At 41.1% G+C, this 23,548-nt stretch overlaps 1 protein-coding gene across 4 annotated transcripts in view; it reads left to right on the forward strand.

Moving 5' to 3' along the window:
* The window catches only part of ripor3 (RIPOR family member 3), a 193,561-nt gene that overhangs the window by 86,606 nt on the left and 83,407 nt on the right, over nucleotides 1-23,548 (forward strand). For 2 of the 4 annotated variants that reach the window (XM_028812023.2, XM_028812025.2), the window contains 2 exons: nucleotides 18,422-18,574; nucleotides 22,628-22,706. In XM_028812023.2, the coding sequence (XP_028667856.1) occupies nucleotides 18,422-18,574; nucleotides 22,628-22,706 (232 nt within the window). Of the gene's footprint in view, nucleotides 1-11,731; nucleotides 11,887-18,421; nucleotides 18,575-19,391; nucleotides 19,703-22,627; nucleotides 22,707-23,548 lie in introns of those variants that run through there. The other 2 variants (XM_051932534.1, XM_051932535.1) reach the window with 2 other exon arrangements.

Genomic DNA, 23,548 nt, shown 5'->3' on the forward strand with positions numbered 1-23,548 from the left:
TTCTTTGAAGTGTTTTTTTTCCCTCTGCTATGCTCTTTGCATGTAGAACCTAAGGAGGCAGGGCCACCTGATCATGAACTTAGGGTGCTGGCCGTAGCAGAACGTAAGCCGAAGCTTTAGAGTATTCTAATAGCGGTGGCTATTGCTTTTGATTTGCTTTGTTTTTAGGTACATTCGCATGTCTGTCTGTACGTCTGACCGCTCACATGAAACAACCCCCTCCCCATTTTGGCACATTTAGTACTGCAAGAAATTTGTGGAAGCGGTTCAATTTTCGTAATGGTATCTTGAAAAGATTTTTATACAAAGTTAAAATTTCATAATTTCCCACTGAAAAGCATTGGCGAATTTGAGAACTTGTCCATCCTAAAGCAGAGAAACGTTCTGTGTGACTTAAACTACGAGTTCATTTACTGTTTCAATCTTACCTTGAGTGTAGTTGCTTGTACTTGTTTATTTTGTATATTTTCCTCTTTTACTTGTCTGACAGCTGCTCAGATACCCAATGCAAGCGAGTCAAACTGTGGAAATCAGTGGAAGGGGAAGCATATATTTAAGTATGAGTAAGAATGAAAGACTGAACAATATTATCTACAGATTATTATTATAAGAAAACAACGTTAACAACCTGCAACTAAATGGTGTTTGAACTGAACTGATTTATTGACTGATTGATTGAATTGTGTTTAATTAATAACATGGGAAAGGTGAAGCTGCCCTAACTGATATAAACACAGGATGATTTTAAAAATGGACAGTGGTGGGAAGCTTCAGAGGCTTTGGTCCCTGATCTCTGACACCCAGCAGCCCCTGATTTTTCACTCCTAGAAATATACACAGGCAATCGTGGGAAGCCACGTGTGCCATTCATATTCCTATTATACAATATATCGGATCCTTTCCAAGTTCTTACTTATTTATAAAATTTTAATGAATTGCTGTTTTTTAACTAACATTAATAGTTAGATGGGGAACTTATTTCATTTACTTTTCTCCTTTCATAGGGTAATACTGTATATATACTGAATTTATACAAGTTTTGATCATTTTGCATTAATAGATTTTTTTTCAATTGCTAACTATTGGATGCTGCTCTATTGAGTATACTTTCAAAAATGTTAAGTTTAAGAAAACTGAAGGACAATTGGCCACAGACTATTTAGTCACATCACTTGAATTCGACTCTGCTGTGTATGAATGTTATTGAGCCACCACAATGTGCTTCATTTCTAACTCCATTGTAAAGTGCTGTTAAAAAACATATATTTAATGTAGTCTCCTAACACATAACTGTTACTTTGATTACTTCTAAATATAATTAATTGTTACTGAAACTATTTAATAAAAATGTAATAACTGACTCTTGGATGAACTCAGTTGCCCAATGCACCTGAATGTAATGCCATGCGTATATCATTTAACTTGTTTGTTCACTGGATTTTCTGTCTTTTGGTCTACATTCACTTTTAATAATAATAATAATAATAATAATAATGAATTTTATTTATATATTTTATTTATGTATATAGACAAGATAAATGAAGAGAGGTTTGATACCAGGAAATGAAAACAAGTCAAAGATCAAAGCAAAAGTCTTTAATAGAAGGACAGTGAAATCAACAATAACAAAACTAAAATCGATAAGCAAACTCATAGTTGAAAAAAACACGTAGGGAAATCGAAACCGGAACATCAGAATTCGTCTTTTTTTTTTTTTTGCATAACGCAATACAGATTGTGCTGGTATGTAATGTATCACACACAAACATAACCCCGGTAAACCGGGGTTAGCATCTTGATAACCAATTCACAATATAGCTGAGTGCTTCAAAAAACAAAACAGTGACATGATGAATATGGTACAAAATGGAAACTAAAATACTTGTTTTCTTAGAGACAGAAAATACTTAGAGAATCACAGGCCAAAAAGCACTTCATAGAAAAGATACCAATACTACAAGAAAAAGTCTGGAACTTTCATTTAGTAAGAGTGGCATTCACAACATCGATAAAGTGCTGTTTCCAGGTTGGTGCTTCATGGATTGGATTTACAGTGGAAACTCGGTTTGCGAGTAACTTGGTTTACGAGTGTTTTGCAAGACGAGCAAAAATTTTTAATAAATTTTGACTTGATAAACGAGCGAGCTCTTGCAGTACGAGTAGTATGTATACGCTTTGTCTGCTGAGTGTCATGTGATCACAACTGAGCTGATGGTTCTTCTCTCTCTCGCTGTGGGATTTTGGGCAATCGTCTCCTATTCTCCATCTGAGTCGGCGTCCCTCACTCATATAGTCAACATCCGTATGAGCGTATAGTGTTTACTACAGCATTAGCATTGTGACTGTGTGTGCGTGCGCACATGTGTGTGTATGTGTTTGTGCTTGCTCACTCGCGTGTGTGTATGTGTGTGTGCTCGCTCACTCGCTTGTGTGTGTATGTGTGTGTGCATGTGCGTGCTCTTGTGCGTGCGTGTGCTTGTGCGTGCGTGTGTTCTGTGACGTGCGAGTCCCCGTCTAAAACACGAAGCTGAGTCTCAGTACTTTAGCAACATAAGCTTTATTCAGCTTGAAACAGCAACAGCGCGGTTATTTATACATAGACACAGCAGTCAGGCAGGGCCCTGCACATTTATAATGTTCCTTGTTCCTTGTATCACCCATCGACGGCAGGCACTTATAGCATGTCCGCGATCTTTTCGGATTCACTTTTACGGCGAACTGCTACAGCCCTGAGAGACTGCGATTGCTTTGGGACGCTCTTCTGTGTGTCGTCCCTTTGGGTGCAATCCCACAAGAGTTTAAAAACTCACTCACACCAGCCGTGATTCTTTTCAAAGGTAAAGTGCAGGTTAATTTGTTTTATGTATTTTTACTTTATATTTTGTATTAATCATTTTTATATGAATAGTTTTGGGTTGTGGAACAAATCATCTGAGTTTCCATTATTTCTTGTGGGGAAATTCACTTTGATATACGAGTGCTTTGGACTACGAGCACGTTTCCGGAACGAATTATGCTCACAAACCGAGGTTCCACTGTATTTGCTTTTTGGTTTTCTGTTTTGCTTCATTTTTTTTTCCTTGCTTTATCCATTTTTGAAGTCTTTCTTGTAACAAATTATATATACTGTATATATATATATATATATATATATATATATATATATATATATATATATATATATATATATATATATATATATATATAGATACACTGCTCAAAAAAATGAAAGGAACACTATTGAATCAGAATATAGCATCAAGTCAATGAAACTTCTGGGCTATTGATCTGGTCAGTTAAGTAGCAGAGGGGCTTGTTAATCAGTTTCAGCTGCTTTGGTGTTCATTAAATTAACAACAGGTGCACTAGAGGGGCAACAATGAGACGACCCCCAAAACAGGAACAAATGGGTTAACAGGTGGAGGCTACTGACATTTTTCTCTCCTCATGTTACTAGTTTTTCATTTGGCTATGGTCCGTGTCACTACTGGTAGCATGAGGTGATACCTGGACCCTACAGAGGTTGCACAGGCAGTCCAGCTTCTCCAGGGTGGCACATCAATACGTGTCATTACCAGAAGGACTGCTGTGTCTCCCAGCAGAGTCTCAAGGGCATGGAGGAGATTCCAGGGGACAGGCAGTTACTCCAGGAGAGCTGGACAGGGCCGTAGAAGGTCCTTAACCCATCAGCAGGACCGGTATCTGCTGCTTTGGGCAAGGAGGAACAGGATGAGCACTGCCAGAGCCTACAAAATGACCTCCAGCAGGCAGGTTATTGGTGTGAATGTCTCTGACCAAACAATCAGAAACAGACTTCATGAGGGTGGCCTGAGGGCCCAACGTCCTCTAGTGGGCCCTGTGCTCACTGCCCGCCCAGCACTGTGGAGCTCGATTGGCATTTGCCATAGAATACTAGATTTGGCAGGATCAATTTAAATATATAAACAAAGATCTTGCTTTGCTTTATGTTAGATCAGAGGTTTCATGGTTTTCTTCTTCTCCGTGTTTTTGACCATTTATAGAGTTTTATTATGTAAGACCTTCAGCCCCATTTTGGGCCTGCGCAGGCCTGAAGCCTGTCTTTTGAATTTGCTACGAAGCCGCCTGAGTTTAAGCCATATCCAATGGGCACCGACCTGACTGTTTCAGGGTGAGATTTTAAAGGACTGCTGCCCTGTTTTTTTTTGGTGGCAGATGTGACAACAATAGCCCTGTTCCTCTGTTTCCATGTTCCTCATGCAGAACTGCACTTCCATTACTAATGTACTCATTACAATGACCAACGGAACATTTGGAGAGGCTTAAAGACCATAATGACCATAATAAGCAGAGTGATCAGCAGGTCCGCTATGACCCTAGTTTCCCTGACACCTTGAACAGTTTCTTTGCACGTTTTCATGCATCTAGCAGTGGGGAGATTGTACATCTCCCTTGGCTGGAGGAGCAGCATTAGCCTCTAGTCCTGCAACTACAACAAGTGAGGTCCACCCTGAGGAGGATCAACACCAGCAGAGCTGCAGGACCGGATAAGGTGTCGGGTAAGACACTGAAACTATGTGCTGATAAATTGGCAGGAGTCTTTCTGGACATTTTCAACCTTTCTCTACAACTTGCAATGGTCCCTGTCTGCCTCAAATCCTCCACTATTGTGCCAGTGCCTAAAAAATCAGCAGTCACCTGCCTTAATGATTACCGCCCTGTGGCTCTGACCCCAGTAATAATGAAGTGCTTTGAGAGAATTCTCCTAAAGTACATCAAGGATGCCATCCCTGCTGGATTTGACAACCATCAGTTCGCCTACAGGAGGAACAGATCTACAGAGGATGCCATCTCAATAGCACTTCACACAGCCCTGACTCATCTGCAGTGCCCTAACACTTATGTTAGGATACTATTCGACGATTTTAGTTCAGCATTTAACACCATAATCCCGGACAAGCTGGTACAAAAGCTTATTAATATGATTTTGTCCACATCGTTGTGTCTCTGGATCAGGGACTTTCTCACTAAAAGGCCTCAGGTGGTTAGAATTGGAGATTGTACATCAGCCACACTGGTTTTGAACACAGGCACGCAACAGGGTTGTATGCTCAGCCCAGCACTCTTCATGTTGTTTTCGCCACGTTTGCTCTGCCATCCGTACCACAAATATGGTTGTGAAGTTTACAGATGATACGACCGTGGTGGGTCTCATATCAGACAATGATGAGACTCACAACAGAGAGGAGATACAACACCTAGCACTATGGTGCTCAGCCAACAATCTCATCTTGAACACCAGCAAGACCAAAGAGATCATTGTGAATTATAGGAGGTCCAGAAGAACAGAACATGCTCCTATATTCATTCATGAGGAGGCTATAATGTGTGTGGACAATATCAAGTTCTTGGGTATCCACATCACATCGGATCTGACCTGGTCCTTGAACACATCTCATCTGGTAAAGAAGGCCCAACAAAGTCTCTTCTTCCTCAGGAAGATGAGAATGTGCTGGATTCTTCTCTCGGTTGCTCACAAACTTCTACAAATCCGCTATAGAAAGCATTCTCTGTCACAGTATGACAGTGTGGTATGGCAGCTGCACAGCTCAGGACAGGAAGGACTTGGCACGGGTGGTGAGAACAGTACAGGGGATCATGTGAAGTCCTCTCCTAGACCTGGACTCTGTATATGCTGGAAGGGTGCAGAAGAGGGCCAAATGTATAGGTGCGGATCTCACCCATCCGGAAAATGGACTGTTTGTACCACTTCCTTCGGGAAAGCGGTACAGAAACATAAAAACACGTACCAGCAGACTGAAAGGAAGCTTTTTCCCCAGAACTGTGAAGTCCATCTGCCCCTGCTGATACACACACACACATCTACAACTACCCCTAACCTGCCCCTCTGTAGACATGCACACTCACTTACCCTCGTAATCAAACACACAGACTCGTATTCCTACCCTGCAGACCCACGCATACAGATTACTGGTCTCTGCAGGAGTACTACCTCAGGAAAAGTCTGGACTTGATGATGTTTTATTGTTGCTGTCTTTAAAACTTATTATGTTTATTTTATTATTTATAGTGTATTGTGTATTTAAGTATTCTGCCTTGAAGCCGAGAACTACCAAAAAAAATTTCATTATGTGTATGCATAATGACAGTAAAGAAATCTATAAAGAATTCTATCTAATGTGGCCCTTCTCCCTGTCCTGTGCCACTCTGGTCTTTCTTTTCTTATTGGGAACCCCTCCTATGCACATTACATACCGTGCTCCATTACGTCTGTGTGCTCTGTATCCTTGCGTGACAGTGGCATTGACCCAGATGTTAAAGAAACAGGATAGGACAAGCATATTTATTTTACTTGAAGTAAATACCAAACATAAATGGAATTTAGGCGTCTGTTATTGGCGATTACAGCAGACAGAAATTCAGCCCCCACTTCCCCAAACACACACATTTCACAAACAACAAAGTTGCACGCTTAGCCCTTCTGGAATCGCCACTCGGCCAAACAGTTTCAGCGAGAATAAGTCGAGTATTTGACCTGAAGGAGTTACGGGCATCTGCTTAGGGAAAACAGAGGAGAAGATTAAAACTAAAGGGGAAAATGAGAAACATGACACTACAACGGTCGAGACTTCGTTAGGTGTGTGTCATAGCATTTGTTGTAATACAGTGGACTCAGAAAGTACTCAGCACCCTTTATTGTGCTGTAGGATTAACTTTAAATGGATATCTTTGCCATTTTTGCTCATGAATCCACACTCGATAACCCATAAAGACAAACTGAAAACATTCATTCAGAAAGGTATGCACATTTATTAAAAGTTAAAAACAAATCTGTAATTTGCTGTTTTCTACTGTATTTCACTATGGTGGCATTCCCATCTATTGATTGCTTTTTGCAGAATTACAGCCACAGTGATGGTGATTTTAGTCTTAATGCACTGCAACGGTACAAATGTGGTTTCAAGTGTGACTTTGAAATGATTTGTGAAGCTCTGTGCTTCCTTGGCTGCTGTCATCTTTATGTTGTTGATCACAGAGAAGCCAGAATGGCAGCTGTGGTATGATGGTATTCAGGAATGTCCTAGCGGAACTGGTAAGGGGTTGTTGTTATAGTCACAAGACCACAGCAAACAGAAGAATACAGACCACCAATAGAAATTAGTGAATGTAGAGTTAATTTGGTTGGAAGCAAGGTTATTATAGTTAACGAAAACTAAAATCAAAACTGAAACTATTATTAAAAAAACATTTTCGTAAACTGAAATAAAATAATTAACAAAACTGAAATGAAAAACTAAAACTAAACGAAACTATTAAAGTAGTTGGAAAGACTAACTGAAATCAAATAATAATTTACTAAAATATCTTTAATTTTTGTTTTTAAATGAATATTCTTGCTGTTAGCCTTTAATCCTTATAAGTTTTAACTGTAAAACAGAAAATCATCCACCATGAGCTGCCCGCACATTTTCATCGAGTGAATGGTGGTTGGTGATGGAGGGCAAGTGTTCCCACAGCATTTGCGGTGACAGAGCAAGCTGCGTAAAAAGTGAAATAGAAAGCGATTTACGTGCCTCCTTTCTTTGCGCTTGTTATATATCAAGATGTCATTCATACGGCTGAAATCGGAATGTGCTGGTCAACAAATCCTTTACCATATGGACAGAAAAATCATGAGTGAGTAACATTTCAGTTTATTTCTCATGTGACTGCTTTTTGTTGACAGCAATTCACCTGCCACTTCGCACAGGAGAAATCGTTTTTACTTTCTCAGAAAAATTACAGTAATCATGAAAAAATTTGACCTTGATATTTGGATGAATCTTGACGTTATAGACCTCGCAGAGTCCAAAATGTTTTTGAAAATGTGTGTATGCATGCACGCATGTGTGTGCCTGTGTGTGTGTGTAAACACGGTAACTCAAAAACGCAACTAGATAGATGGATGAAATTCGGCATGTGGTTGTTACACCACAATCTGTATTAACTTTTGGGTCAAATCCATCACCCGGAAGTGGTACTTTACCTGAACACATACTCAATTTTTTTTTTTTATTCATGCAGCTGCAGAGTCCGATTTATTCAACTTTATTTTTATAATAATTTTTCAATATATTATTAATTTGATTCGATTTGTTGTTGATGGTTCCTTAATGTACATAATATAAAAATATAATCATTGTCTTGCGGTTTACTCCTTAAATATCCATCCCCATATCTGAGTATACAAGAAAGTTGAGGGGAGACCACTCCCGATTTTTGAAAATAAAACGGCACTGATCGAGAGACTGACTAGGTCATCATACAAGATCAGCATATTGTTGCTGAACAATCACTTTTGCTTTAAAAACATCATTTAACAACAAATCAATACAAACAAAGGTAGAGAGTCTGACAAGTGATGAAAAACTAAACATAATAATGTTTTTTGTAGTTATTCTATATTTATTAATTTATCTTTACAAATCAGCTCAAAATACCTGATATTGTGAAAGTAATCCATTAGCAGAAGTATATTTTAAAATATTTGTCTCCCTTTTTCAATGTTTTTCTCTTTCTCTCAAAATAGATAGTTGAAATATCATATTCATTTTGTTCTTAACATCAGCCTTATTATACATATTACATACCAGGCAGTTTTCCTGCCTTACATCCAAACCTGCTGCGGTAGGCCATAGGTTTCCTGCGATCCTGCTCTGGATAAACAGGTGTAGATAATGTATATATTGTTCTTAATCTCAGACGCTGTCTCTGTTGTTTTATGCCTGTCCGTACTCCTATTACCTGCTCTTGCTCTGCTCATTATGGGATTACTGTCCTTTATGGTGGGCTATTCAAAACTCACTGCCCCTAACCCTGACACTATATGCTTGTTTTCCTTTGTTTCCCTCAATACAGCTAGATGGGGTCTACACACTGATTTAAGTCTAAGAGCCCTGTTCTTCCTAAGCCCCCATGATTTTCATGAGAAAATATTTTAAAAATGATAAAATTATTTTAAATTGTTCATATTCAGTATCTAGTTTTGATTATGCTTGTTTTTATCATACAAAAACAAAACTAGATAGTAAACCAGGCAGTGTAGTAAGCTTCCACTAACATTAAACTCATATCCAAATCTGTTAAGTGTACGGTTCTGTCTGATTGTGACACAAAACTAAACTCCGTAGGAGCTCCATGCCATAATTACTAAAACTAAAACTGAAACTAATATATGTAAAAATAAAACAGAAAAGTCTTTGTGAAATAAAAACTAAACTAAAACTAAAAATACATGATGAAGGAAAACTAAAACTAAACTGATTTTCCAAGTAAATTCAGAAAAAATATAGAAATAAAAACTAATATAAAAAGGCAAAACTATAATAACCTTGGTTGGAAGGAGATTCTTGGCATTGAGGAAAGAAAGAAGGAGACAGGCAGGGAGATAATATCAAACCTGCTTAATCCGGTTCAGGGTTGTGGGGTCTGCTTCCTATCCTAGTCACATCAGGAACAAGGTAGGAATCTTGGGAACACACCATGTCGTGCACTCCCACCAGGACCAAAGGATAGTCTGCAGTTTGGTGCAAATGGAGGTCTGCCACCAGTCCAGTTAAGTTTGAAGGGGTTAGTAAGCTGCTGAATTTTAAACCATAAGGGTGCCCATTCAATTCATACCTCTTAGCATTATGTGACTCTGCGCAAGCTGTTGCTTCAATTGTAAAATCATATACATAAAATATGGTAAGGAATCATGATCTTGTAAGCATCCTTGGATAAATGTGTTAGCCAAATATCTTTATATATAATAGGCTACCGTGGCTGTTCATTTGTCTGTCCAGGATTTTAAATCACCTGTAGCTTGTAAACCGTTTGACCTATTGACCTGAAATTTGGTACACATATACTACCTGTCATCTACTATCCATTTTGGGGGTGATGATTGACCTCCAAGGTTATTCCTCTTTATGTTTTTATTTTATTTATTGTAGAATCAGCTCTTGGCAGCAATCAGCATGTGTACGGGTACACCTTCACCGTCACTTTCCCTACCTCTTCATATCTTAAATCATTCTTGAGGTAGTCTGAAGACTTAAGTGCCAGCTTAAGTGAAAAATTAAAGAAAACATACTAAGTAATTGCAATGCAAACACTGACTTAATCAGTTTTAATGTGAAAATATGCCGATGAAAGAAGAGAAGAAGCGGACCGCTAGGGTGGAGAAAAGAAGATCTGCTCAGGAAGCAGCAAGCGCATCAACCTCTGAGCAAATGAATGCTAAATGTACTGAGAAAAAGTATGAAAACTAGGAATGCTCAAGTCAAATGTATTTACTGTACGTTATTATGAAGTGCGCCATTACTGGTATTATAATAATAGCAATAGATATTTAATATAGCAACATGCCATAGATAGGAGGGTGGCATGAGACCGGCAAGTGAAAATCTACTGTGAAATAATGGAAGCCACCAGGGAGCAGTAAACACATAACGATATAGAGAGGCCCAGAAGGGGCGGCCTGATGACAGTGGTCTACCATCTTGGGTTAGAAAGCTGCGCCTAGTCTTTCTCTGTGAGAGTTTACACCCACATCCCCAAAAACATAATGCCAGGCTGATGCCAACTGGTTCTGTGTAAGGGCAGGTGCACACATTCATAGGCCTTGCAAACAACTGAAACCTCATCCGTGGTTGGTTCCTTCTTTACCCCATTGTTTTCAGGATAGTTTTCAGCCCCCCTTTAACCCTGAACTGGATTTGAAATATATTATTTTATATACCCCAGAATTTAAGGGCAGCAGCCCATTGGCTCTGGTACAGAGCCAGTATTATTCCCACAGACACATGAATGGCAGCAAGTGTGTCTAACAAGTGACAGATGACATCCTGCTGTGTTAACCTGCACTTATGGTGGCAGAGAGCATGGCAGCCCCCGAGTTAAAGGCAAGGGGGTACGACCAGGTGTTGCATAGCGATCCTGGCACTTTATTTTGAGCCTGACAGTGAATCACAGTGTTGTAAACACAACAATACAACAACAACAACTCCTACTTACATGACTCCAGAGAACTCTGAACTGAAAGCAAATGAAATGTCTGGATGGGATGTCTAGCCCAGGGTGGGGGAAGCTGAGAAAGTGAGTGTAGTTCAGCTAACAGTTTTAATTAAAACATTAAAGCGTTTTAGATAAAGGCTGCTTTGAATTTATTTACAAAACAGCTGGAAATCCACTGTAAGTTTACATTGCAATTACAAAAAGTTGGATAGACACACATAAGGCCTCACTACAAAGCTGGGATTCTGTGTCATCCCAAATATCCATCCATCAATTCTGGAATTAAAACCATGTTTTCTCTAAGCACGATGGCTGGGTTGAAGCATTACAGGCATCACAGAAAGTGGGACTTGAGTCACTTCTTCATGCCGCTTTGACTAACAATTCAATAACAAGTTATTTTCTCCATAGTGCTCTTCACCGGGTGCAGATGTAGAGCAATGTGAAGAATTCTCAGTTAAAATACAAGAGTATGGATGATACTAATTACTAAATACAGAACTGTCACATACTGTATATAAATGCAGATTTTTTAAGACACACTCGTTCAATATAAATGGAAGCCAACAATATCTGCCCGTTGGCCAGTTGACAACAGAGGAGATTAAAATTGTAAAAGAGAAAGTCAAAAATAATGTCATGGTCCTGGAGAACTTGGCCAACTGGTCACTTACCTCTGCCTGGGTGTTCTATAGTGGAGGTCCAATCTGATGAGAGAATCTTCCCATCTGATGATTCCAGGGCTCCTTTACCCGAGATGACTTTTTCATACGCAGATCGGCCTGGACGTAAAGCAGCGGCACTGAATGCCACATCAAGACACAGAGAAGAGAAGCAGAACAGAGGAGGGTTAGTAGTAACAGTTTATAAATATCATACTACTTATATTGTAGTACTAATGACCAACAACACAGATGCAGTCTGCACAGCTGATCAGCAGCTCTAGTCAGGGTATGCTAAACTGAATTTACTAGTCTTCAGCCAGGATTTCCAAAAGGGTACCCCTTTTATTAGAAGGCAGGTCATTCCAGAGCTGTTATCTTTACTGTAATTTTATTTTTAAATTGAGTATTTCTTGCCTGTAAGTGTGCAGTGGAAATGTTGTGACATAACAGTTTGATAACAGGGTGTCACAGCTCCAGGAGGGTGGATTTCAATCCCAGTCGTGGCCCATGTGTCCACATGGGACACTCCAGATAACAATGGGAGCGTAGTACGTGTGTGGAAGCTGTTCCCGGAAAGACATCCCAATCTGGACTTACTCTATACCATATGATCTGGCTTCCCATGATCCTCTATTGGAAAACTGGCTCAGGATGGATGGTTGTATTATTGGATTTTATACATCAAACTAGCCATGTGCGCCCAACTACGTTGCGCATATTAAAGTTATCTGTGAAGGGCTCCCTGTTTAAACGCGGCTGCCAGTCGTGAACTGGGCCCTTCGTCGCACAGCATTATGATTTTTTATAAGGGAAGCAAAATTACAAAACAAAACCCTTGGACATTGATTCGATAGGAACGGCCTACTCGGAATCACTGTCCGAATAGTAATTATGTGGTGGTGGAGGAGCATTTCTGCTTCTCTCCGTTCACAGTCCGTCTCGTTTTCACGACGCTGTCGTTTCCTCTCACAATCTCTTCTCAACCTTTCTCCAATCTCGTAGGTTGCTTTGTGGCAATCCAAAGAGTAAGGCAATATACACGGAGCAATGGTTATAAAAGGGGGACACATAGGTATCCAGGCTCTTTAAAGCATAAATAGGGATCACTTCACTGACATGTGAGCAAGCCACGGTACAACTGTGAGACGCGCAGCACTCGCCGGCTACAATGTAACAGTAATAATTTCCGGAACGTGCTATTACGTTGTCATTCATTTTACCCACTGTCTTTCTTTCATTCATATGTTACGTTGGCACGTACCTTTTATCTTCGGCAATCTCATTCTCTAACCAGGCCTCAGGAGCTAACCAGCGTAACACTGTCCACCACCCCTTTCGTTATTCCGGCACATTGTTGACATCCGTGAGTAACAACAATGTACTAAACTGGAAGGTGGTCTACGCATACGTGGAATTCGCGGACAAACAAAGATCAAGATCCAAATGAAGATTATATATAAAGATTAGTTAATTGAAAGCACAACAATTTGTTTAGTTTGAATGTCTGTGTTTTGAGGTGTGACTGGAGTACTACAGTCTTCAGTAGTATAAGCCTGGAGGAGATTCTTAATGCAATGCCTATGTTTTAGCTGTCTCTCTACTGCCATCTAGTGCTTCTTCTTCTAATTCATTCGTGGACAAACAAAGATCAAGATCCAAATGAAGATTATATATAGAGATTTTTAAATATCACATTTGTTTAGTTAAGTTTACGCTTCATATTAATCTTCAACAGTCATAGGATTGAGTCAGACTTGCTTGAAAGCTTTTTGTGATGTCTTTCGTTTTGGTTTTGTTCATCTTTAGGACCTTTGGCTCTGGTGGTGCTAACATTCTGCACTGACTGGCAGACACAATGCTGAATGGAGATCATTAACAAATATACAGTAGATATGCTAAGTTATATAAGATATAGTACACATGCTAAGATCTAGGCTACACTGTGTCCATCAAAACGAATGTACGTGTTGCCAGTATGTAACATGTGATGTGTGTCAGATCGGTGGTGGTGTTGGGTTTTAGCCCCAAATCTCAAATGTCCTGCCCCTGATCTTCAATAGAATCACCCATACCTCATTAAAAGGTCTCTGATGTGCAGCCCCTAATCTCGGAGAGCCAAGTGCCAGCTCTTACACTGCAGAAAAAAACCTCCAAGGGGACTAGACAGTGGCGTAGCTAGGAGAGGGCGGGTGCGCCTCGGGCAGCACAATTTTTTGGGGGTGGCATTATTGGCCAAAAGGCTCAGTACAATTCGTGTTTAAGCAGCAGAGTTCAGGAAAAATATCACTCATGAATGATAAAAGTCAAATTCTCTGATTTTTATCCACAAATGCTTCAAAAATAATTTTCAGACTGTCCTTCTGTGATGGCATCAGACACAGCAGTTGAAATTTATGAGGCAAAAAAACAAAACAAAACATAAGCATTACTCTGATAATAATTTCTAGGAAGATTTACAATTTGTAATTTCGTTTCGTTATCAATCCGAATGCGTTCTTGCTCTGCTCAGAAAACATCCCCACCAATCACTTGTGCACTACACTGGTTTTCGTAGCGTAATTATATCCATCCATCCATCCATCCATTTTCCAACCCGCTGAATCCGAACACAGGGTCACGGGGGGCTGCTGGAGCCAATCCCAGCAAACACAGGGCACAAGGCAGGAACCAATCCTGGGCAGGGTGCCAACCCACCGCAGGCGTAATTATATTAAACTAATAATTAGAACACAGATTATCAGTGCGTCTATACTATATTCTTGTCTAGTTGATGCTTATAAATAATTATATGTGAAAAATTATTGCTGTTTCTCTATATATGAATAAATCTATGCAAAATGTATCTTAATTTTTCTCTATTTAAATAAGTTAATACATTCAGATATGTTGGAGGGTGGCAAATTGAAGCACCTCCCTGCCCTGAGTGGCACGAACTCCAGCTATGCCACTGGGACTAGAGGCAATAAGAGAATGGGGGAATCAGCCCCTCATGTGTGTAAATGCTAGCGACGCCTCTGTGCCAGATAGAGAATTAAGATAAACTCCCTTACAAAAACACTGGAGAACTTATAGCTTAAGAATACATGAAAAATGTAATATGCAGCAAAGACTTACAGGAACAAATAAAACAATTTTCCCAGCACTTATCATGTCATAGAGCAACTATCCTGCTTAGAACCAATAAAAAAATGGAAAATATGCTTGAGAGGTCAGCTACAATATCAGCTCACTCAGACTCTGCTTAATACCACAACAGCTGCATGAGGAGCAGCACAGTTTTAAATTACAATTTAGACACATTAGTGACATGGTGGCACAGTAATTAGCATAGCGGCCTTACAGCTCCTGGCTTCTAGCTGTCTATGCGGCATACGCACAGGTGGGATGATTCTCCTCCAACATTCCAAAGACGCCCTTATCAGTTTAATCAGCAAAGCTAAATTGGCCTTGAGTGTGGGTGTCTGCGTGGTGGACTGACCCCTGCAGCTAGAGTCTCACCTAGGGCTGATGGGGATGGGTTTCCACTCCCCTGAACCTGAATTGAACAAGTGGGTTAGAAAATGAAAGGATTTGTGCAAACAGCACTTTTTGCAGTTTTCGTGGCTTGACTACAAAGTGACATTTGTTGTTATAAAGATACATTGGTTACAAAAGAGGGGGCCAGGAAGGCTGCGCAGATATTCCTCTCTAGTTGACTCCATTTGTGACTCTGTGATCTTACAACCTAGCATACAGTATCAACACTTGCAAAGCACCATTGAACATATTGTCTTAATTCTAGCTGTCAGGGTCCACAGTCCTTGAGGCTGATCCTCCAATTGGCTGTGGACCCCCCAGTCTCACTGAGATTGCACAGGTGGTGAACCAGCTGAGGGGAGGAAAGGCTGCAGTGATCTGTGGTATCCGGGTGAACTTCTCCAGGCTGGTGATAAGGCTGTCTTCCTGGCATTGCAAGCAATCTTTGCTTCCATTTGGGTGACTGGCGTCATCCCAACTGACTGGGAAACGGGACTTGTTGTCCCCATCTGGAAAGGGAAGGGTGATAGCCTGGATTGTGAGAACTACAGGGGGTAAGGTCCTTGCTAGGGTTGTCCTCAATGGGATCCGTGATCACTTGCTCACCTACCACCGACTGGAACAGTCTGGTTTTACGCCTAAGAGTCTACCATCGACCACATCCTGGCACTGAGGGTTCTCATGGAGTGCAAACGTGAATATCATCAGAGTTTCTTTGCAGCCTTTGTCGATTTTTACAAAGCGTTTGACTCAGTTGATCGAGCTGCCCTGTGGGACATCCTGAGGGTTTGTGGGATCCCCTCGAGGTTGCTGGATATCATGGCCGGCCTGTACACTGGTACTGTGAGTGCTGTGCAGAGTGGAGGCAGGACCTCTGCGTTTTTCCCCGTTGATTCTGGGGTTCAGCAGAGGTGTGTTCTGCTCCTACTCTGTTCAATGCTTGTATGGAATGGGTGTTGGGCAAGGTCGTGGGGTCCAGAGGCTGTGGGGCATCTGTTGGTGAAGAAAGATTCATGGATCTTGACTTTGCTGACGATGCTGTGATCTACGCGGAGTGAATGGGGGCTCTGATTGAGGCGCTCGAGAGGTACGTCCAGCCATTACTTAAAAGGAGTTGCCTGCCACTACTCTGGGAGCCAGAGTCTAGATGAAACTTGCTGAAGGAGGAGGAGGAGTGGAGGCAAACAGAGAGAAAGAGAGAAGAAGAGACAGAGACGGAGAAGAGAAAGGCATTGCTGTGGGCTGTGTTGTGCTTTATATTGTGCTTATGTGGGAAACAATTTGGGAAGAATTTCTCAGAGCCAAATTAAAGTCTTTATTGTGCTGGATTAGTGTCTTGTTTCTCTCTCTGTGTCGGGTTTGGGGAGCTGGTGTGCCCCCTGCAGGCCACAGTACATTACATAAAAGAGCGCTCTTGTATTTAAACACTTGAATTGGGTTAATTAGCTTCTAAAACAGACGGACATTTAAAGGTGCCAGAGAAGTCTTACAGAATCCAAGACAGTAACATCTACTGAGCTACAGCAGATCGGCTTATAATCAAATAACTGTAGACCTCCTAGTTGAAATTATAAGTGAACAGTGTTAGGTTATTGTAAAAAAAATACAAACTCTATGACCAGCTAACACACAACCTGGGCTTCCAGTTGTTTCCTAAGAAAATACCACCTTACTTTGCACTGGGGGTGTCCTTTGTCATCCTGACCTCATGTGAGATCTCCAAGGCTTTCCCCACCCTACATTGCTGCCCTACATTTGTAGGTCTGGGCCACCAAGAGGTCATGTCATCTAACATGTCCTGTGCTCACATTATTGAGAAAGATTAGATATGGCAGGCAAACTGACAAATGATAAAGTAACACAGATATCTGTAGGAGTTGGCTCTAGGAAGGTACCTTCTGCCCTCATGGTGACAGCACATGTGCAGATCTCAGATAATCAATGTCCTCGAACCTGTGAGCTACGATCAGTGGCTACTTTATTAGGCACAATCAAATAGAACCACATTTTACCTCCATAACAGCCTGATTAATCCAGGCGTGGACTCAGCTAGGTGCTGGGAATATTCCTCAGGAGTTCCGATCCGCATTAACTCTGTCCTGATCTAGTCCAGGTCCTTTAGATCACACATCTAGTCCATTCTAATATTCAGCAAACAACATCTCGACCACGTGTGCCTCATCTGTGTATTGTATTTCAGATGCAGGATTGGCGGTTTGGTTAACTATCATGTGGACCCCTGAGTGTATGCTTCAGGTCTTGAGGGTGCTAGGCCGGCAAATGCTATGTTTAGGTATCCCAGTCAGCTACTTGTGATGACTATGGTGTCGAGCACACAGAGGAACCTTTGCATGGCATTGATAGTGTGTATGTGTGCCCCCCGGTCACTTTCTGCTCCCAGCTGAGGAGGGTCCCCCTGTGTGGAGCAGCTGCTCCCAGCACGCCCACGGCTCTTATTCTAGACTCCACATTTTACATTTAATGGTTACTCTGAACTCTATTTGCGGAATATCTTCCAAAAAAGCAATCTCGGACTCGGCCTAATTAGAGGCTTGGCAGCCTGTGTGCCCACGGAGATGCAATAAACAGACTATAGCGGTGTGTCTGATCCCAGCCTTGCATTTGCACACATGGCAAGAGAAAATCATTTTTAAATGGAGTGATGGGGCAGATGAGACACACCATTGTTTTAGAGATGTTTGGGGATATTTAAGGCAGCTGTCTCGTCTCTTCAGATCAAAATTATAGTCATTTCAGGCCTGAATCACGTCCACCACAAGATAATTGACAGCACAGTGGCTTTGTCTGGATAGATTGAGGACTGAAGGGCTGTGCTGGTCACACCTATATGATTTAGCACAAATTACTGGATCCAGCGTCCAAGCCAGCCATACACCACATACACTAGGTGTCTGAGTCAAAGTCATAAGTCATGCAATCAGTAGGTGCAGCAGAAGGACGAGTTCTGCCACTAATAGGCCACACAGGCCTCATCTTCCTGATTTCACAAGAGCTAGTGAGGAAGACATATGGTGCAACCCCACTCTATTTCATCATTTACTGATGTTTTCAAAATCTCAGCCCTCACTCTCGTGTCTTCCACTCTTCCATCTCTTCCATGTTGTATTGTCCTGACGTACTCTCTCTGTCCTCTTTGGTCCTTCTCTTACCCACCACCTCCTCTTCAATCTGTTTTATTGTAGGTCCTACTCCGTCAACAGGAGCTCTGTGAGGTCCAAAGTGTCCCTGCAGAAGTCCCCAAGGATGCAGTCCAGCTCCAGTAAGGCAGCACTGGCCCGGGACCATCAGCCACAGCAAGTAGAGAGGATATTCAAGGCTTTACAGAAAGGCTTAAAGTAAGACAATGTGCAGTGTGTGGTGATAAGGTTCTAATATGTGCGAAAGTGCCTACACCCGTGTGCAGAGAGGTACACATGCATAGGTGTGTACAGAATGATTGTGTACATGAACAAGACGACTCAAGCAAAAGCAAACACACAAGACCGTCATACATAGAGCAGCATTTTCAAGCGTCGACATTCATGGATTGATTGTGTACACATATAAAGAATCACATGCAAACTAGATAGATAGATAGAAAAGGCACTATATGATAGATAGATAGATAGATAGATAGATAGATAGATAGATAGATAGATAGATAGATAGATAGAAAAGGCACTATATGATAGATAGATAGATAGATAGATAGATAGATAGATAGATAGATAGATAGATAGATAGATAGATAGATAGATAGATAGATAGAAAAGGCACTATATGACAGATAGAAAAGGCACTATATGATAGATAGATAGATAGATAGATAGATAGATAGATAGATAGATAGATAGATAGATAGATAGATAGATAGATAGATAGATAGATAGATAGATAGATAGATCTATGTTCCTACATGCATACTCTGGGGTATTTGACGAGGTACGTTAACACATATTCTGACATGTATTCACAGTCATATGCTAATATGCACACACATGTACAGTACATACATGAGGACATACTGTAAATGTGTAGTATGCAGGCTGATGTGTGTGTAGTTCCATTACTGTGTATTCTCCATTTTTATTTCTTTCTCATTTCTTACTCCTCCGGCACTCTCTCACTATGGATATGTTTGCACTCTCTATCTTTGGAAGAACATTTTCTCAGAATTTGCACTCATAAGCAGGAAATGGCAAAGCAAGAGGCTTAAAAGAATTATTTATGCAAAGACAATCTGAGAACATAACGAGAGGGACACTGAGAGCAAAGATCCTCTCTTCCGGTATGACAGAGGCATTCCAGAGACAGCAGCTCATCTGGAGATTCTTGGCAGCACATCATGTGTGGACCCTAAGATGGCGTGAGGAGGCACAGCATGTCACAAAGATCACAGGATAAACGTTTTTTGTCCTGGGACTGCTTAACAGCATCAGTAAGCAGCTCACCATGAGGGAGTATTTGTAGAAGGGGAAATAAAAGTAAGCAAAATTGCATTGTGGGCTGTAATGGGTTGGGGGTGAGGGCAACTGAGTGCAGCAGCACAGTGGCTGTGGTGTGTGACTGGACACACTGGAGGTGAGGCACTGCATGTATCTGTAGTGCTTGGCATGTGGGCCAAGCCAGGGATCTTTAACTGCTGCTTTCTCTGGGCCAAAACGACACGCTTACTCAATTCACGGAGTAGAATCGCACATTTCATTGAATCAAGGACTGTTTTCCCCTCTACTTTATAGAAGGCAGGTGGGTCAGACTCGATGGGCGTGATCATTAGAACACTGCCTTCTCTTTTAAATTCAGAAGTGTCTGGTAAAGCATGTCTCCATAAGATGATAAGAAGTAACAGTAGCACTAGATTAAATGGAAATGCTATTTACACTTTTTTTTTTAAAGTTGTGTTTATAAGAATTGTGTTGGAATGCTTTGAAATCACTTCAGTTTTTTTTACCTGTGCCCCATGACTCTCTAGTACGAGAAAACCCTAACATACTGTATGACATCCTGTTGCACTTGCCTTGATGTCTAGTTATGCAAGATGTCAAGCATTATGGGGTTCCTTCCTATTTTATTCCCCCTAGACCCAAAAACCCTGATTTGTAGTTCATTTTCAGACCGTATTTCATACAGTAAATGACACCCTGATGATAAAGAGTAATCCAATGGGCAAAAATGATCTTAAGTACTTGAAGTACTTGTGTATGGCACATCAACCAACCCCAGGGGTCCACCCAAAAAAAATGGGCAATGATAATACAGGCGTGTGGCGTGTCGTTTAATGCAATTTCGAGGTTGCTGATCATAAATATGATACTTTTTTTGATATTTAATTCTTTAGTGGTGGCCCTAGCCCTCTAAGAGCCACTCCTAGCAGGTTGACAAATAATTACACATAACCATGAGGGTTATCATTTCAGTCTGTTTCAAGATCAGCGATTATGAATATGAGGTGAGACACAAAAATAACCGGACTGGGTTTGGGGCTTTCCTGGGAAACCGTCTGGAGGTCGGCCGGACGTGAATCATAGAACTATATCCCCTCCTACACGCCTTCTCACACCGTCGACCGGCTAGGTATATCCTGTGAATAGCCCAGTCAGTATTTGAACAACAATCACTACATCAGTTACCGCGATAATGTCGGGTGAAAAAAGCGAACAGCGAGACAAGACAAGACAATGCTCCCACACACAATGCTTTTTCCATAAAGCAGTTTTTGACTAACAAAAACATTCCTGTCCTCGATCATCTTCCCTATTCGCCCGATTTAGCTCCCTGTGATTTTTACTTGTTCCCGAAAATCAAAAGTGACCTGAAGGGAACACATTTTTCTTCATTGGATGAAGTGAAGACAGAAACAGCAAGTCTGTTGAAGAGCCTCAAGCAAGAAGACTTCCACCACTGTTTCAATCAATGGAAGATACGTATGGAGCGGTGTAGAGGTCGGGAGGGGGAGTATATAGAAAGTGACAATCTTTAGAATGCTGTTATTCATCGATAAATCTTTATATATAATCTTCATTTGGATCTTGATCTTTGTTTGTCCGCGAATTCACTGCCTTGTGTGGTGTTCCTGCTGTGTTCAGTAGAGGGCAGTAGTGATAGAGGAGGATCGTTGGATGAGGTTGGAGTGTGGTGATTAAAGAGGATTGAACTAAAGGAGACTACGTGCTGTTTGTACTGGCTGAATACACAACACCTTGGTTGTTACTTTTGTTTACAAACACTGTCGATATCACTCTTTGTGTTTAGTTCTGGCATCGACACCGTGCTTTGTGTTTAGATCTGGCGTCGACACCTGCTTCGTTGTCGAGACTGTGGCTTTTTGTGTTTCTATCGACCGTCGTTGGCAGCACTTCGTCCAAATCAAATGTTCACCCACTTCTTGGAGTCGGCAATCAGAGTATATAAGTTGGACACACTTCTGTGATTTTCCATCAGTCGGCGTTTGGAGTTCAAGAAAGAAGCATCTTCTTTGGATTGCCACAAAGTAACCTGTGAGATTGGAGAAAGGTTGAGAAGAGATCATGAGAGGAAACGACAGCGTCATGAAAACGAGACGGACTGTGAACGGAGAGAAGCAGAAATGCTCCTCCACCACCACATATTGCTATTCGGACAGTGATTCCGAGTAGGCCGTTCCTATCGAATCAATGTTCAAGGGTTTTGTTTTGTAATTTTGTTTCCCTTATAAAAAATCATAATGCTGTGCGACAAAGGGCCCAGTTCACGACTGGCAGCCGCGTTTAAATAGGGAGCCCTTCACAGACAACTTTAACACGCGCAACGTAGTTGGGCGCACATGGCTAGTATATATATATTTTTTACCAATCCGGTTATTTTTGTGTCTCACCTCGTATAATGTTATTTTTGAGTTTTGACCCTTTACTAGCTATATAGCCCACTATGGACTTCCATCAGGGGGTGAGAAATTACAAATGTCTTTTACAATCAAGAATATTTAGATTTAAACATTTAAATTGAAGCACATGTTTTAATTTCTGTTCTTGTTTTCTATGTAATTGTACCCCATGAATTAAATCATTACATTTGTTATGAACAGCCCAGATTACTGTGGCTTACAATAATTCAGACTTTTTTTCATTTCTTTTCCATACAATTTTCATAGAAAACACAGCAACACTTGGTCCCGCTCTCTGTTTACAGAACTCAAGATGAATTTTCGATGTGTATTGTCAGTAAACACTCATACAGAAATGGCAGTCAGTGGCTGGCCGGAGTCACTGTCACTGCAAAGATGGAGTTGCTTATCTACTCAAGACTCCTCACTTTAAAAATGAACATTTTTCTTTTTTCTTTTTGAATTCTACAGTTGACTATTTCATGGATGAAGTAATTAGCTTCATGGCTCTAAATCCATCTTTTGTATTGTCTCATTTCCAATCTAGTGAGTACCTGGAAGCCCACCAGATGGAATTAGACTTCCTCGCTTCCCAGCAGAAAGACACCAGAAGGAATTCCAGACTGGTAAGACCAAAATGAGGAAATCAAAAACTGGCATGAAAAACCTGCCCACTGCTCTTGAATCAAAATGACAAAATAAGGTTCTGTAATGGACTGGTTCCCTGTCTAGGGTTGGTCCCTGTCACATGCTGCCCCCATGGCTCTGAATCTCTACATATAAAAGGCAAAGCCCTCACTGGCTCATCACTAATTCTCCCACTTTCCATATAGGTGGGCAGCTGAAATTTCACGTGCTCATCCCTTGCAGTGTACTTACAAAAGTTAGGTATGTTTCATGTCCTTTTGCAACACCCAAGGAGGGGGAAACACGTGTACTCCCTAAACTGTATATATTGTCACGCTTGGGTCACAGATTTACACAGAAGCACAGGAGGTTGTAGAGACGGGAACTTTATTCAAACACTGCAAACAAACATTTGTCTCTTTTTCAAAAGTTTAAATGTGCTCCATGACAAGACAGAGATGACAGTTCTGTCTCATAATTAAAAGAATGCAAACAAATCTTCCTCTTCAAAGGATTTAGGAGCAGAGAATGTCAGAGAGAGAGAAAAGCAAACAATCAAAAACTGACAGGTGCTGTTCAGGTTTTTAAGTATGCGAAGTACCGCGCGGGTGGAGCGATAGATCAGCCGCAAGTAAGCCCAGCAAGCAAGGGAGCAATGTGAAGGTAGTCTTTCAGTGCTTTTTAGAGGAGTGTCCGTATCCTGTAGGGGTGCGATCAGCCCCCCCAGCTCACAATATAGATAGATGAAACCCCTCCTCACTATTTCTGCAACTTCCAATATACGTAGGAAGTCCACATTTTCCATGCTCATCCTTTACACTGTACTTACAAATGTTAACTA

This window comes from Erpetoichthys calabaricus, chromosome 10, assembly GCF_900747795.2.
Source record: "Erpetoichthys calabaricus chromosome 10, fErpCal1.3, whole genome shotgun sequence".
In the NCBI taxonomy this organism is placed as follows: Eukaryota; Metazoa; Chordata; class Cladistia; order Polypteriformes; family Polypteridae; genus Erpetoichthys; species Erpetoichthys calabaricus.